General features: G+C 43.0%; 1 protein-coding gene across 2 annotated transcripts; it reads right to left on the bottom strand.

The window, feature by feature from the left end:
* Positions 1 to 2,799: 2,799 nt before the first annotated feature.
* LOC139577061 (uncharacterized protein C9orf85-like) lies at positions 2,800 to 16,206 on the bottom strand. Of its 2 annotated transcripts, none has more exons than XM_071403814.1 (4): positions 15,833 to 16,206; positions 15,513 to 15,619; positions 7,584 to 7,697; positions 2,800 to 3,243 (listed from the first exon to the last, which is right to left on the bottom strand). In XM_071403814.1, the coding sequence occupies exons 1-4, from the start codon at positions 15,932 to 15,934 to the stop codon at positions 3,033 to 3,035; spliced, it is 534 nt and encodes a 177-aa protein (XP_071259915.1). In that variant the 5' UTR covers positions 15,935 to 16,206; the 3' UTR covers positions 2,800 to 3,032. The 2 variants fall into 2 exon arrangements, with proteins under 2 accessions (XP_071259915.1, XP_071259916.1); XM_071403815.1 differs by having other exon boundaries at positions 7,558 to 7,697; positions 15,833 to 16,113.
* Positions 16,207 to 16,240: the final 34 nt, after the last annotated feature.

Raw genomic sequence — 16,240 nt, 5'->3', positions numbered from 1 at the left:
AAAGGTTGATTGGGGAGGGGTGTTTGGCATACATTTAAAATCTGCATCCAAAATTATTGAGAAAACAATTCAAAGTAGCACAGAGCACTCAACAAATGAGACACTTAGTCAGCCTGCTGAAATAATTAATTTGCACAAACCTACAAATGACTATATGGGTCCACTAATACGGGACTATTAAAAGGCTCAGTGCACTACTTCCAGAGGCTATGCTTGGAGTTTAAAATGTCTAATGAACAAAATCAAAAAAGGATACTGTCAAGTTCAACAATAACAACAAAAAATGGTTACTCCAGTGAAAAAGGGATCTAACAAATGAGCCACTGACAACCAAAAGAAAGCGGGTATGGTTTTAAAACGGGTAGTGAAAGGCATCCATGGGGTTTCCTTACTCACTGGGTGCTGGCCAAGCAAACTCAAGTAGGGTCTTAACAAACCCCCGCCATGGACGCCCACTAGATCTGCATGATAAACAAAAAATAAAATCAAAAAGGTGGAACAAGCCAAACAGGGTAAATAAGACAACAAAGGCTTTAACTTAAAGAGGAAGCGCTAAATAGCCATGTAGCTCTTCAAACATCGCTCATGCCAACTGAAGCATGGGCTGTACAGCTCTTGAATATCACCTGTGCCAACCAACCTCAAACTAAAGCCTGTAACGGTGCCTTTTAGAAACATTGGTTATATTTTTTATCATTCATAAAATGTAAATAAAATAGTTTTCTTAATTTAAACACTATTCATATTTCAAAGCACATGCACACTAAGGTCTCAATTGATAGCAAGACAGCCTTTCTAGCATTAACAGATGCTGTGGTGTTTTAAAGCAGACTCTGCTCAAGGAAGGATTGCATTTGCATATTACTGGTTATTACTGCATTGTCGGAACTAGAAGCACAAGCATTTCGCAACACTCGCATTAACATCTGCTAACCATGTGTATGTGACAAATAAAATTTGATTTGACTATGCTTTCAAGGTAAGGAAAGTTTTGTTATTTGGGTCTGTCCTTTTAAGTTAGATAGAGCATGTCACAAGACATTTGATCATGCGTTTTCGATTACGTGTGTTTGAAAAAGCAGAACAAACCCATGTGAGCATTACTAAAGGCACTAAATAAAACCCGCTCTGAGATCATCAATGAATTCTGGTAATAGCACGGTAACAAGTTAGTATGACTCACAATGTCCCCATAGCCTTATCCTGAAAGTGAGAGAACTGAGAGACGATGTCCAACCATGGCCAACAGAGGAAAGCAAAGAGCTTAAATAACAATATATAATAACCTCCCTTACCCTCAGAACTGCCTCAATTCGTCAGGACATGGTGTTGAAAGCGTTCCATTGGGATGCTGGCCCATGTTGACTCCGATGCTTCCCAAAGTGGTGTAAAGTTAGCTGGATCATTCTTGATACACACAGGAAACTGTTGAGCGTGAAAAGCACTGCAATGCTGCTGTGTTTAACACAAACCTACTACCATACCCAGTCCAAAAGTACTTAAATATTTTGTCTTCCTCATTCACCCCTTGATCGGCACACTTACACAATCCATGTCTCAGTTGTCTCAAGGCTTAAAAAGGGCACCAAAAAATATCTACAGCGTTGAAGGTCCCCAAGAACACAGTGGCTTCCATCATTCTTAAATGGAAGAAGTTTGGAACCACCAAAACTCTTCCTAGAACTTGACGCCTGGCCAAACTGAGCAAACGGGGGAGAAAGGCCTTGGTCAGGGAGGTGACCAAGAACCCGATGGTTACTCTGACAGAGCTTCAGAGTTCCTTTGTGGAGATGGGGGAACCTTCTCTGCAGCACTCCACCAATCAGGCCTTTATGGTAGTGTGGCCAGACGAAAGCCACTCCTCAGTAAAAAGGTACATGCCAGCCCGCTTGGAGTTTGCCAAAAGGCACCTAGAGGACTCTCAGACCATGAGAAACAAGATTCTCTGGTCTGATGAAACCAAGATTGAACTCTGGCCTGAATGCCAAGCGTCACGTCTGGAGGAAACCTGGCACCATCCCTATGGTGAAGCATGGTGGTGGCAGCATCATGCTGTGGGGATGTTTATCAGCAGCAGGGACTGGGAGACTAGTCAGATCGAGGGAAAGATGAACGGAGAAATGTACAGAGAGATCCTTGATGAAAACCTGCTCCAGAGCGCTCAGGACCTCAGACTGGGGCGAAGGTTCACCTTCCAACAGGACATCAACCCTAAGCACACAGCCAAGACAATGTAGGAATGGCTTCAGGACAAGTCTCAATGTCCTTGAATGGCCCTGCCAAAGCCCGGACTTGAACCCGATTAAACATCCCTGAAGAGACCTGAAAATAGCTGTGCATCGACGCTCTCCATCCAACTTGGCAGAGCTTGAGAGGATCTGCAGAGAAGAATGGGAGAAACTTCCCAAATACAGGTCTGCCAAGCTTGTAACACCATACTCAAGAAGACTCGAGGCTGTAATCACTGCCAAAGGTGCTTCGACAAAGTATTGAGTAAAGGGTCTGAATACTTCTGTAAATGTGAAATTTCCATTAGAGTTTTTTAAAATAAATTTGCAAACATTTCTAAAAACCTGTTTTAGCTTTGTCATTATGGGGTATTGTGTGTAGATTGAGGGGGGAGGAAAACAATTTAATCCATTTTAGAATAAGGCCGTAACGTAACAAGTGGAAAAAGTCAAGGTCTGAATACTTACCGAACGGGTTATCTTTTTTTCAATGGGAAATACTGCGGGGTCACCATAATGACTATCCTAGTAATGCTTGTCAATTGCCCTTTAAAACACGACAGGATAACGCTTCCTTAAAACATTGATATCCCATAGGATTTATTACAAAACAGTTAATTGAAAGTGGGCTTTGTTTATTTAATGTTCCAACCCCAAATACAAGTAGGCTACTGTATGAGAGTGGTGAAATCTACAGTGAAGAGGCTTCTATGCAAAAGTATGTATAATCAGAGGATATGTATAATAATACATTTAAATGAATAGAGTAGAGGTACAGTTATGGTGGTCTTGGTTTGGCTGTCTTCAGTCTTTGAAACTAACATGTGCCATATCAGCGATAGGGGCCTTGCCTCCTCCATTCTCAAGACCTGAGTCACTGGCAAAGTCCTCATAGTCACTGCTCAAGTTGCCAAAATCCTCATTGTCAAACTCATCTAAGTCTTTCTTCCTCAGAGTGCATCCTGTCTTCTTTTGATTGGTGTCTTCCTCCTCTTCCTGCTTCTTTGTGTCAACCCTATTAGGTGAAAGCAGAATTAAAGAAATATTCATGAAAAATTCAACCCTTTAGATTTTTACAGCCTGAAAGTAGTGGTCCAACAGCACACGTTGTTATTCAGACACAAAAGCCTATTGAACTAATTGTGGATCGGGGTTAATTGTAACACATTTGTTTTACTTTTTGGCCAGTTGAGTTCAAAATGTGATACAAACAACTTAGCTTTGTCTGCTACAAATTGATGTACAGTTGAAGTCGGAAGTTTACATACACCTTAGCCAAATACATTTAAACTCAGTATTTCACAATTCCTGACATCTAATCCGATAAAAAATTCCCTGTGTTAGGTCAGTTAGGATGACCACGAGAGAGAATGATTTATTTCAGTTTTTATTTCTTTCATCACATTCCCAGTGGGTCAGACATTTACATACACAATTAGCATTTGGTAGCATTGCCGTTAAATTGTTGAACTTGGGTCAAACGTTTTGGGTAGCCTTCCACAAGCTTCCCACAATAAGTTGGGTGGCTTTTGGCCTATTCCTCATGACAGAGCTGGTGTAACTGAGTCAGGTTTGTAGGCCTCCTTGCTCGCACACACTTTTTCAGTTCTGCACACAATTTTTCTATGGGATTGAGGTCAGGGCTTTGTGATGGCCACTCCAATTCCTTGATTTTGTTGCCCTTAAGCCATTTTGGAAGTATGCTTGGGGTCATTGTTCATTTGGAAGACCCATTTGCGACCAAGCTTTAACTTCCTGACTGATGTCTTGAGATGATGTGGATATATTGAAGCAACATTTTCCTCCCTCATGAAGCCATCTATTTTGTGAAGTGCACAAGTCCCTCCTGCAGCAAAGCACCCCCACAACATCATGCTGCCACCCTCGTGCTTCACGGTTGGGATGGTGTTCTTCGGCTTGCAAGCCTCCCCCTTTTTCCTCCAAACATAACGATGGTCATTATTACCAAACAGTTATATTTTTGTTTCATCAGACCAGAGGACATTTCCCCAAAAAGTACAATCCCATGTGCAGTCGCAAACAGTAGTCTGGCTTTTTTATGGCGGTTTTGGAACAGTGGCTTCTTCCTTGCTGAGCGGCCTTTCAGGTTATGTCGATATAGGACTCGTTTTACTGTGGATATAGATACTTTTGTACCCGTTTCCTCCAGCATCTTCACAAGGTCCTTTGCTGTTGTTCTGGGATTGATTTGAACTTTTCGCACCAAAGTACATTCATCTCTAGGAGACAGAACGCGTCTCCTTCCTGTGCAGTATGACGGCTGCGTGGTCCCATGGTGTTTACACTTGCGTACTATTGTTTATACAGATGAACATGGTACCTGAAATTGCTCCCAAGGATAAAACAGATGTAGAGGACTACAATTGTTTTTCTGTAGTCTTGGCTGATTTCTTTTGATTTTCCCATGATGTCAAGCAAAGAGGCACTGAGTTTGAAGGTAGGCCTTGAAATGCATCCACAGGTACACCTCCAAATGATTCAAATGATGTCAATTAGCCTATCAGAAGCTTCTAAAGCCATGACATCATTTTCTGGAATTTCCCAAGCTGTTTAAAGGCACAATCAACTTAGTGTATGTCAACTTCTGACCCACTGTAAATGTGATAGTGAATTAAGTGAAATAATCTGTCTGTAAACAATTGTTGGAAAAATTACTTGTGTCATGCACAAAGTAGATGTCCTAACCGACTTGCAAAAACTATAGTTGTTAACTAATACATTTGTGGAGTGGTTGAAAAACGAGTTAATGACTCCAACCTAAGTGTATGTAAACTTCCGACTTCAACTGTAGCCATCATCATTTTAAAGCAAACAGAATGCATAATTTTGTCTCAAACAAGGAGCGCTACAACCGAGGGTCAATTGTAACATACTGTAACAGTGTTTGTGGTAAAATGAAACATTAAAAGAATATCCTATAATTAACACGTGCATTTCAAGAATGAATGCATTTTTATTGAACATAAAACTATTTTGGGAAATAAAATTTGCTGAGCGTGGCACAGTGACTTGCCTCTTCACATGACTTTGTAACTAAACTGAGCATGTGCACGGTGAATCACATGATTCTAGCTTGTTCCTGATTGGCGATATTGAAACTGACAGGCCATTTCCCCGGTCTTCCCTACGCACCCATATTATTATTAGGGATTACTACTAGGTTACATTTATAAGCAGTCAATTTCAAACGCTAAGATGTGTTCATGTCAAGTGCAGTGAAAATACGTTTAGTTGTATCAGAACAACCAGTAATTGGAACATAACTTTCTGCCTTCACCCCCATTTGATTTATTTTCTATTTGTTAAGCATCTTGAAATGCATTTGTTGTAAGAAATGTGCTATAGACATGCAAATAAAATTTCATTTGATCAAGATTTAAAGCACTAACATGAGTACTCAAACAAATTCATGAGTACTTGAACAAGAAGGGTTTTCACCACTGAAGGCCATTTAAAGTTGCCAGAATTCTCACACGCATTTCATAATAATCTGTGTTATCATTACTTATCTGACTGACAAAGACTTCTGTATAGTCGAAACGCTGTAATTATGGTGTTCCAATAAAGCACTGGAGAGCAGTAATATTCTGTGGGCCACCCTCTCATGCCTTTATTATAACATTACTTATACATAGAGCTAATCTCGAGGTATGAAAACAATTAACACCCTGGTAAATTTAATAATAAATGATCCCTCTAACATGCTATACTGAACAAAAATATAAATGCAAATGTAAAGTGTTGGTCGCATGTTTTATGAGCTGAAATAGAAGATGCCAGAAATGTCCCATTCGCACAAAAAGCTTCTCAAATTTTGTGCACAAATGTCTACATCCCTGTTAGTGAGCATTTCTCCTTTGCCAAGATAATCCATCCACCTGACAGGCGTGGCATATCAAGAAGCTAATTAAACTGCATGATCATTACACAGGTGCACCTTGTGCTGGGGACAATAAAAGGCCCATCTAAAATGTGCAGTTGTGTCACAACACAATGCCACAGATGTCTCAAGTTGAGGGAGCTTGTAGTTGGTATGCTGATTGCAAAGCGGTTGCCTGAGAAGTTAATGTTAATTTCTCTAACAAACCGCCTCCAACGTTGTTTTAGAGAACTTGGTAGTATGTCCAACCAGCCTCAACTGCAGACCACGTGAAGCCACGCCAGCCCAGGACCTCCACATCCGGCTTCTTCACCTGCGGGCTCACCTGAGACCAGCCAACCGGACAGGTGATGTAACTGTGGGTTTGCACAACCGAAGAATTGTGCCACAAATTTCTGTCAGAAACCATCTCAGGGAAGCTCATCTGCATGCTCGTTGTCCTCACCAGGGTCTTGACCTGACTGCAGTTCGGCGTCGTAACGAACTTCAGTGGGCAAACGATCACCTTCGATGACCACTGGCACGTTGGAGAAGTGTGCCCTTCATGGATGAATCCCAGTTGCAACTGCACCGGGCAGATGGCAGACAGCGTGTACGTGAACAGAGTGCCCCAGTGGGGTTATAGTATGGGCAGGCATAAGCTACGGACAACAAACAATTGCATTTTATAGATGGCAATTTGAATGCACAGACATACCATGTAGAGATCCTGAGGCCCATTGTCGTACCATTCATCCACCGCCATCCCCTCATGTTTCAGCATGATAATGCACAGCCCCATGTCACAAGGATTTGTACACAATTCCTGGAAGCTGAAAATGTCCCAGTTCTTCCAAGGCCTGCATACTCACCAGACATTGAGCATGTTTGGAATGCTCTGGATCGAGGTGTGCGACAGCGTGTTCCAGTTCCCGCCAATATTCAGAAACTTCGTACAGCCATTGAAGAGGAGTGGGACAACACTCCACAATCAACAGCCTGATCAAATCTATGCGAAGGAAATGTGTCGCGCCGCATGAGGCAAATGGAGGTCACGCCAGATACTGACTGATTTTCTGATCCCCATCGCTACATTATTTTTAAGATTTCCAGAGATTTGGGCATAATGAATTTACTTAAATTGACTGATTTCCTTATATGAACTATAACTCAGTAAAATCTTTGAAATTGTTGCATTTATATTTTTCTTCAATGTAGTTTCCATTTTCTTAAATCCAAAAGGACAGTGTCATGTTGTATGTTGATAGCGGTCATTCAAAACAACAAATTACATGCTAAATGAGAACATAGTTATTATTTAGCTTACAATGAATTAGGTAAATGTGTACTATTTGTTTTCAACCAGTAGACGGCAGTAGAAACAGACATCCCTGTTCCCAAGCAACACCTCTGCCAGCTTAGCCGACTGCTTGTGGGCTTTAGACTCACATACACCATAGTGTAGGAACACTCACGGAATTACGATGTCCTCTTTCTTCCCACACTTGGCACAAAGCTCCAGCTTCAGGGCACAGGGTTTACAAATGACGTGATACGCATCCTTCACGGTCTTCTGAGAACATTTCACACTGAAACACATAGAAACACTCCCTGAATACCCATGTCCTCCTCTCACACCCCTTCACTAGCCAACATTTCACCCATACATATCCCCAAAAGCTTTCCTTGGTTTTCCTACTAAAACACAATTAAATTGGACATGCATGTTTGGTTTTGATTTGGAGTGGTAGCATCTAACAAGTGCATTTAATTATTTCCTGGGCACTGCAAACGACGACTTTCCAATCAGAACCGTCTACAGATATACCTTCCAACACGGGACGCGTACTGCTAAAACAAGTACAGTCATTTGCCGAGTACTTAACTCCAACACTTATGCCCTAAGACAGAATGTTACTGTTAAAATAACTGTACTTACTGTTATTAAGTACAGCTGGTAGCCTAGCAGTTAAGAGTGTTAGGCCAGTAACCGTAAAGTAACGGTAAGGTAACTGGTTTGAATCCCCGAGCCGACTAGGTGTAAAATAAACCTAAACCTTGATCTAGGCACTAACCCCTAATTGCTCCTGTAAAACAGTCGGGGTAAGAGTGTCAGCTAAATCTAAAATGTAAAACAATCAACTGTAAACATGACGTCAAGCTTTGTAGGGCTAGATAAGTATGTTACGCCGTTTGGGTCTTTGCGTGTCAAAAAATACAATGTGTACGACGTAAAAAAATGATGAACGCTTTATGTGACGTGCAGTCATATTCAGGTCCTGATTGGTCACCAATAATGTCAAATAAGCTTGTTGACCAATCAGGACCTGAATATGACTGCACGTCACAAAGCGTTCATCATTTTTTTTTACGTCGTTATTACACAATCACTCGTATTTCATATGTCAGTCACAACGATTCATCAATACGTATGCTATGATGATGGTAAGGTTCTCTCGCGCACCTACAGTGCTGGTCATAAAAACCTAGCTAACTGATGGATGCAAACAACGTTCTTCCCCAAAACCATAGCAAAACGACAATCTGTTTCAGTAGCTATATAGTTAGCTAGCTAACCATATAGCTAGGTGTCAACTAAAATAACCCTAATTTATAAGACAGTTCTTATTTGATTAATGGTGGTTGGAACCATCTATGTGAAGCTAGCCACAATAAGGATTAGCCACAATAGTGGACTTTGCGGTTAGCCTTCAAAATAAAACTATATAATTGACAGTGATGCAAATGAATACAAATAGTAGAATTATGCCATAATTGAATAGATCATAATAAACAAGGTTGGAATGTTATATTTAAAAAAAATCAACAATACTTGTTCATTTGACAAAAATCTGTTGAAATCACACTGGATGTATTAGACTAGAATCGTAAATGGGGGCATGCTTATTTCACTGTACAGCCTTACCTACAGATTGTGGCTCAATGACATGGGTCATCAGTCTACTCAGTGACACCCAGAGAACATTAGCATTGTAGCTCTTATTGCTGGACTCTGAAACAACTTAATTGAGCCACATTTATTGCCAACGTACTATGTGAATTGAACATTATTCGTTTTCAACTCTCCAGAGAAAGACAGCAAGAGCGGTAGAGATGCTATGAATGATCGGCTATGAAAAGCCAACTGACATTTACTCCTGAGGTGCTGACCTGTTGCACCCTCGAAAACCACTGATTATTATTATTTGACCCTGCTGGTCATCTATGAACATCTTGGCCATGTTGTTATAATCTCCACCTGGCACAGCCAGGAGAGGACTGGCCACCCCTCAGCCTGGTTCCTCTAGGTTTATTCCTAGGTTCCGGCATTTCTAGGGAGTTTTTCCTAGCCACCGTGCTTCTAAACCTGCATTGCTTGCTGTTTGGGGTTTTAGGCTGGGTTCCTGTACAGCACTTTGTGACATTGGCTGATGTAAGAAGGGCTTTATAAATACATTTGATTGATTCGAGGAAAAACAATACTGCACAGATGTTTGAGTCTGATAACTGAGGACGTTGGGAAAAAATATCTTGGTATTGAGTAGACTGATACCCAATCCTTAGGTAAAGCTGTACAGTGCAATATGAATGTCAATACACACAATAGGCTGACTTGGGAGGTGATTTCACACAGTCACAGTCTCACGATAAGTGCTACAATGGTAATATTTGCATAAACTCTTCACAGTTGTGTTCTGTGGGTGTCACCAAGTAGACTGATACCCCATTTCATTGCTTCACATTCCAACCTTGTTTAACATTATTTAGTCTAAATATGGCATGATTCCACCAATTGTAAAATTCTGCATCACTTTCAAAAGAGGTGCTTTTATTCAGAAGGCAAACTGCAAATTCCACTATTGTGCCTACTCCTTATTGTGGCTAGCATCGCAACATATAAACCAGTCCGGTCGAGCCTCACTAGCCAGATGAAGCTAGCTGGCTGCTTATAACGTTAGCTTTGGGCAACATGGTTAAGTAGTTGGCTAGTTATTTATTTTTATGAACTGAAGTTCAATTGCAATAGGCGAACAACAAGTGGCTACCTAGCTAATACTTACAAGGATTCCTAAATCATTGCTAAGAATATTGAAAATGACTGCAGTTTCTACTGTTCATTGTTTTCAGGCTGGTTGTATTGGTGCTAGCTAGGTACCAAGCTAAAGCTAGCTAGCTACCCCAGAAGTAGCGGTCGAACAAATAATGCCTTATTACCAACGCGGTATTGTAAACATTGTTCGTGGACCGAGGTAAAGACAGATTCAGGATGGATATTCACCTGTAGTTTTCCTTATGTCCACCAACAGCAGTTAGGGACTGTCAACATAGTGACATATCACATTATTCAAATTGCAATAGCTCTTTAACCATTACTCCTAAAACTGGTTCTAGCTAACCCGATGGCATAGACACATTGCACACACTTTTTTTTGTCGATTTACATCTCGCACAATTTTAAATTATTTATTTAATTTCAATAGCTCCTTGGACCTACTGACTTCAAACAAGGTTCAGAATGTACACTCAGTGGGGCCTACACATTGCACACCCTTTAGTTTGTCCATTTTCATCTCACGCAATTTTACATGAATTCAATGAAATTAGAAATATTGAAAAGCAATAGCTCCTTGATCATGTAACCTACTAACTTCAAACAAGGTTCAGAATGTCCCCAGACTACCCTTCTATATTTCAAACCCTTTAGTTTGTACATTTTCATCACACACCTTTTTACATGATTTTCTCACACTTTCTAATTTCAACAGCTCCTTGGTTATGTGACCTACTGACCTCAAAACTACTTTCAGAATGTCCACGGACTGGCGGGTTGAGGCGTCTAGTGAGGTAACGTGACCAATCTAGGAGAAGCTGACGGGAGCCCCGGGGAGAGTTCTCTTTCTTTGTGAAGGGCAGGGCGCCCTGGAATGGGTTTGCCACGAGAGAGGGGCCCATGCCCTGGAAAGCTTTGTGGCGTCCTGTGAGCTCTCGGTCCTGGAATATGGGGCTTTTGGTCAAGCATGAAAATGTGAGGGCGGTTCCACCAGACAATGATTTGCTGTAGGGCTCTTGTAAACTAATCCTTACCTTTACAGGAAGCCAGAGAATGATGGCGCGAACGCATCCCTGGCTTTGGCTGGGAGGAGTTAAGTCCTGGGAGACAGATGATTAAAGTGTACTACTGACATCAGTCGGATCACAGAGTAGCTGTGGTGAAACATTTAAACACACGTCCCCTGTATACTTAGCTAACTCTAAACCGCAAAAGTTTGAATCCAACGTTGGTTTCGGCTGGTCCCGCTAACAGTGGAGCACTAAATGGAGATGGAATGTGCTTAGCGGTTATGGACACTGCCAGGTCTCAGGTCCGCCTGGGTGCTGTACTCTACACATTCTATGTGGGAGCTCTCCTCCCACACTCCTTGGAGCATGTAGTGGAGATGGCATGTGCCTTACCATTAGCTGACACTACCAGGCCTCAGGCTTGCCTGAGTGCGGGACACCACACTTTGTAGGTGGGGAGGTTTCCTCTACACTCACTAGACTCGAGGCGGAGACTAAAAACATTGGCCCCGCAGTGATAGGGCATTGCATGGATCTGGCTCATGCCCTACGAAGTGGGGAGAGGTATCTCCAGCTTGTCTGGGGAGGGAGCCCTACACCTGATGTGGGTAGTACCATCCACACCCAGTGATTTGCTGTGGACCCACAAAAATGGATGGAAGAAGCCTAGGTTCCTACTGGGCACGGATCACTGAATGTCAACTTGATTAAATTCAAAAGGAGCGTACCCACCTGTCGCGGTCGGACTCAAATCACCCGTGGGGTGACTGTGACCCCCCCATGTCAAGTGAGGAATATTGATGAAGCGCTGGTAAAGGTGGTTCCTATAGCTCTGTCCCAGACGGCTGACTGGGAAAGTAAATGATTGAAAGGGGATGATTATTTTCTGTTGCTTCTTCCAACACCCGGTTGATGGTGCCGCTAGATACTGCGACGGGCATTTGGTTTTCAATCCTATAAGTATTGCGCTGGCACTTGATGTCGATTGGGTGTAAAAAAAAACAGTTAACGCCCGCTGAAGGTTAGTAGCGGCAACTGATGTCCAGTTTGTAAGACAGAAAAGCCTCTGATGATACCGCCGGACGTGACTCGACTGGATGTCAATTTGATGCTATCCGACTGTTGCATGCTACCCTTCGCGGTCGCACTCAAACCACCTTTGGGGTGTAAACAGCAGGACATAATTAAGAGTATCTTGAGGTAGCCAAATGCCTTGTCATCTAATTAGTGACATGCATGAATGGATGAACGAGATTCCCACTGTCCCTACCTACTATCTAGCGAAACCACAGCCAAGGGAACAGGCTTGACGGAATCAGTGGGGAAAGAAGACCCTGTTGAGCTTGACTCTAGTCTGGCACTGTGAAGAGACAAGAGATGTAGAATAAGTGGGAGGCCTCGGCCAGCGGTGAAATACCACTACTCTTATAATTTTATCATTTACCCGGTGAGGCAAGCCCTGAGCCAGCTCTCGCTTCTCCCCGCTCCGGGGACAGTGGCAAGTGGGGAGTTTGACTGGGGCGGTACAACTGTCAAACGGTAACAGGTGTCCTAAGGCGAGCTCAGGGAAGACAGAAACATACTGTGGAGCAGAAGGGCAAAAGCTCGCATGATCTTGATTTTCAGTATGAATACAGACTAAAAGCGGGGCCTCACGATCCTTCTGACTTTTTGGGTTTTAAGCAGGAGGCGTCAGAAAAGTTCCCACAGAGATAACTGGCTTGTGGCGGCCAAGCGTTCATAGCGGCATCGCTTTTTGATCCTTTGATGTCGGCTCTTCCTACCATTGTGAAGCAGAATTCACCAAGCGTTGGATTGTTCACCCACTAATAGGGAACGTGAGCTGGGTTTAGACCATCGTGGGACAGGTTAGTTTTACCATACTGATGTGTTGCTGCATTAGAAATCCTGCTCAGTACGAGAGGAACCGCAGTTTCAGACATTTGGTGTATATGCTTGGCTGAGGAGCCAAATGGTGCGAAGCTACTATCTGTGGGATTATGACTGAACGCCTCTAAGTCAGAATTCCCCCTAAACGTACCAATACCGTAGCGCCGCAGATCTTCGGTTGGCCCGGGACAGCCTGCTTCTTTTGGCAGGTGAGTTGAGCCGTTCGTGACGGGGTTGGGGTGTGGCCGGATGAGTTGCCGCCCCTCTCCTGATGCATGTTTGTGGGGAACTTGGTGCTAAATCACTCGTAGACGACATGATTCTGGGTCAGGGTTTCGTACGTAGCAGAGCAGCTCACTCACTGCGATCTATTGAAAGTCAGCCCTCGATCCAAGCTTTTGTTGGGGACGGAAGGCCTCTTCCTCCATCATCCTCCTCCTTTACTTACGGGTTACAAGGTGAATGCAGAAGTTCCAGGGGCCGGACACAGAGTGTGAGAGCTCAGGTGGGTAGAAGGCGTAAGACATTGACATTGGGCTCTGGATAGGTAGGGGGTGGTGGTCACCCATCCGCCCGGGCCCGTCCTCTGGTGGGAATGTGACTCAGGTTGGGACTCGCTGTGGAAGTCAAAGTGTCACCAGGTGCACGAGGAGGCCTCCCCCAAGGCGGGGGGCACTCAGAGCCCTGGTGACACTGACTCGGACTACCTCGGACCTCAGACTCAGGGGGCTGTGGGCAGCACTCAGGCTGTGGAGGTTGGAGTGGGGATTTAGTCTCTGAGCGGGAAAAAGCGGGTGGGTCACCAGGAGCACAGAGACTGTTTTGGGTTACCAGGAGCACGTGGTTCCTGACAGCGGGACTATAGATGTCTTAGTAATTCCAGGGAGTAAGCTATACTCTAACAGGCTGACCACACCGCTCGCGTCGCATTGCCAAGGGACAAAATAAAAGTCCTTTCTACTTCCGACACAGATCACGCTGCAAGTCCTGCCTCTCCCATCTCCTCATTGGTTTATAGAAGCAGGTACCCACATAGGTGATTGAAAGACAACTGTGTTGCCGGTCGGTGTAGTAATACTATGAAAGTTTAGATGCCAATCACCATATAACTTCAAAGATGAAAAAGCCTGGAAGGAGGAGAGATGACTAAAAAGGATTTAGTTGACCGTTTTATGTGTGGATTAATTGTCGGAATAGAGGACATTGTGCATTTCAGGTAAAATAACAACTCAATGTTTATATCCCAGGACAAATTAGCTAGCAACAGCAAGCTAGCTAAATAGGACAAATTAGCTAGCAAGTGCAAGCTAACTAGCTAAATTGCCATATATGTTTAATGCTTTTCGACCTGTCCCCAAATTAATGTAATTGGTTCAGAGTTTGTTTTGATATTTTAACCTGCGTGTCGTGATCGCGTTTGGTGTAGGGGGACAAAATAAATGTATGCACGATGGCGCACGCACGCAGCCGGTTTGGGTTCCGTGTAAGGCCAAGGGAGAGGGGTGTTGACCGGGTAGGGAGAGCAGGTGTAGAGGTCTGGAGGTCTGTAGTTCCAGGGAGTAAGCTATACACTCAGGCCCAGGGAGAGGGCAGGGAGTGTAGGCCTAGAGGCCAGGAGTCAGAGGTCACCAGGTCAATGGGGGCCTGCCTGGAAGGCCCCAGAGAGAAGGCCCAAGTGAATAGCTGTGTGAGTGACACTGTCCTTCAGGGGAACAAATCAGGCAATTCAAGTAAAATTGTGTGAGATGAAAATGGACAAACAAAAGGGTGTGCCATGTATAAGGCTAGTCAGTGGACATTCTGAACCTTGGTTGAGTCCAGTAGGTCACATGACCAAGGAGCTGTTGAAATTACAAAGTTTGAAAAATTAATGTAAAAACATGCGAGATGACAATGGACAAACTAAAGGGTGTGCAATGTGTAGGCCCACAGTGTAGATTCTGAACCTTGTTAGAAGTCAGTAGGTCACATGACCAAGGATCTATTGAAATTCAAATGTAAAAGTTTGTACTTTGTTTACACTCCCTAACTATTTCAACTGGGAATACAAAATCCTGCTCACATTTCCACATGTTTATTAGATTTGTTAAGCGAATTAATGTCCAAATCGTGAAAATAAGACCTGTGCAATGTTGTGCACATTTTGTCCAACGTCATACTCATACACAACCAGTGTGTGCTTGTTTGTACAGCTTTGACAGTGCTACTGATAGTTGTGGTGGCGCTTGGCTTGCACGTGCAAATTCAGCACACACAACATTCTATAATAGAATTGTGTTATTTGAGTTATATCTTTTTTGACACGCAAAGACCCAAACGGCGTACCATAGATACGTGGGGTATATGCATGCACCTTGGTACATCCTACCTCGATTTGGCTCTCTATTGGATCAAAACGTTCTCAAACGACACTGAGTGCATATATTTTTAGCATGTGTGTGTAACGTACTAACCATGTTCGGGGTTGGGTGAGGGATTTGTATTTGTTGTACTTGACTTTCCACTCAATAACTTCCTTGCAGCGTTGGCACAACCCGTCGTGGACCTTTGAGTTTGCTATCTGCAACAATATCAGCACCAGATTTACACAGGGAAAAGTAAAACAGACATAAAATCAGCACTGCATTATCCATACGGAAGGTAGACATAGTTACCAGACAGAATTAATTCAAATGGTTTGCTAGCTAGCCAACTGTTTTGCTAACATACTGCCATCATGTCTTGTATTAATGACGGCGCTATGTAACGTTAGCCAGTCAGTCATAGACCGTACCTTTACTTGAACACTTGCTCCATATTTGTCGTTCTTGTAAGCAGTCGTGTTTTGGTGCTTCTGTCCTCGAGAGCGAGATGCGTTGCCTTTTTGAGAACTCATTTTGCTAAAATCAGAATTCAGATCCCACAACACATGGCATGACAAAATAACCCGGAAGAATATGTCTCGTCATGAGTGACGTCGGATAAGGAGTTACAATTTAACTTAGCAAAATCTCAATATCAACGTTTAATAGCATAAAAATCCACATGTAAATATAGTATTGTTCTAATTGAAATATCGTATTGACACTATCTCTTTTAGATAACGCATTTCCCTTACCCCATTCCGCTAAAAAATAAAATAATTACGTCATTCTACACCGAAGAGGTAACGCCTTGAGCAATCTGATTGGCCTTTGTTAGA

The sequence above is a fragment of the Salvelinus alpinus genome, chromosome 5, assembly GCF_045679555.1.
Source record: "Salvelinus alpinus chromosome 5, SLU_Salpinus.1, whole genome shotgun sequence".
Lineage (NCBI taxonomy): Eukaryota > Metazoa > Chordata > Actinopteri > Salmoniformes > Salmonidae > Salvelinus > Salvelinus alpinus.
This window is presented reverse-complemented; position numbering and strand designations above follow the sequence as displayed.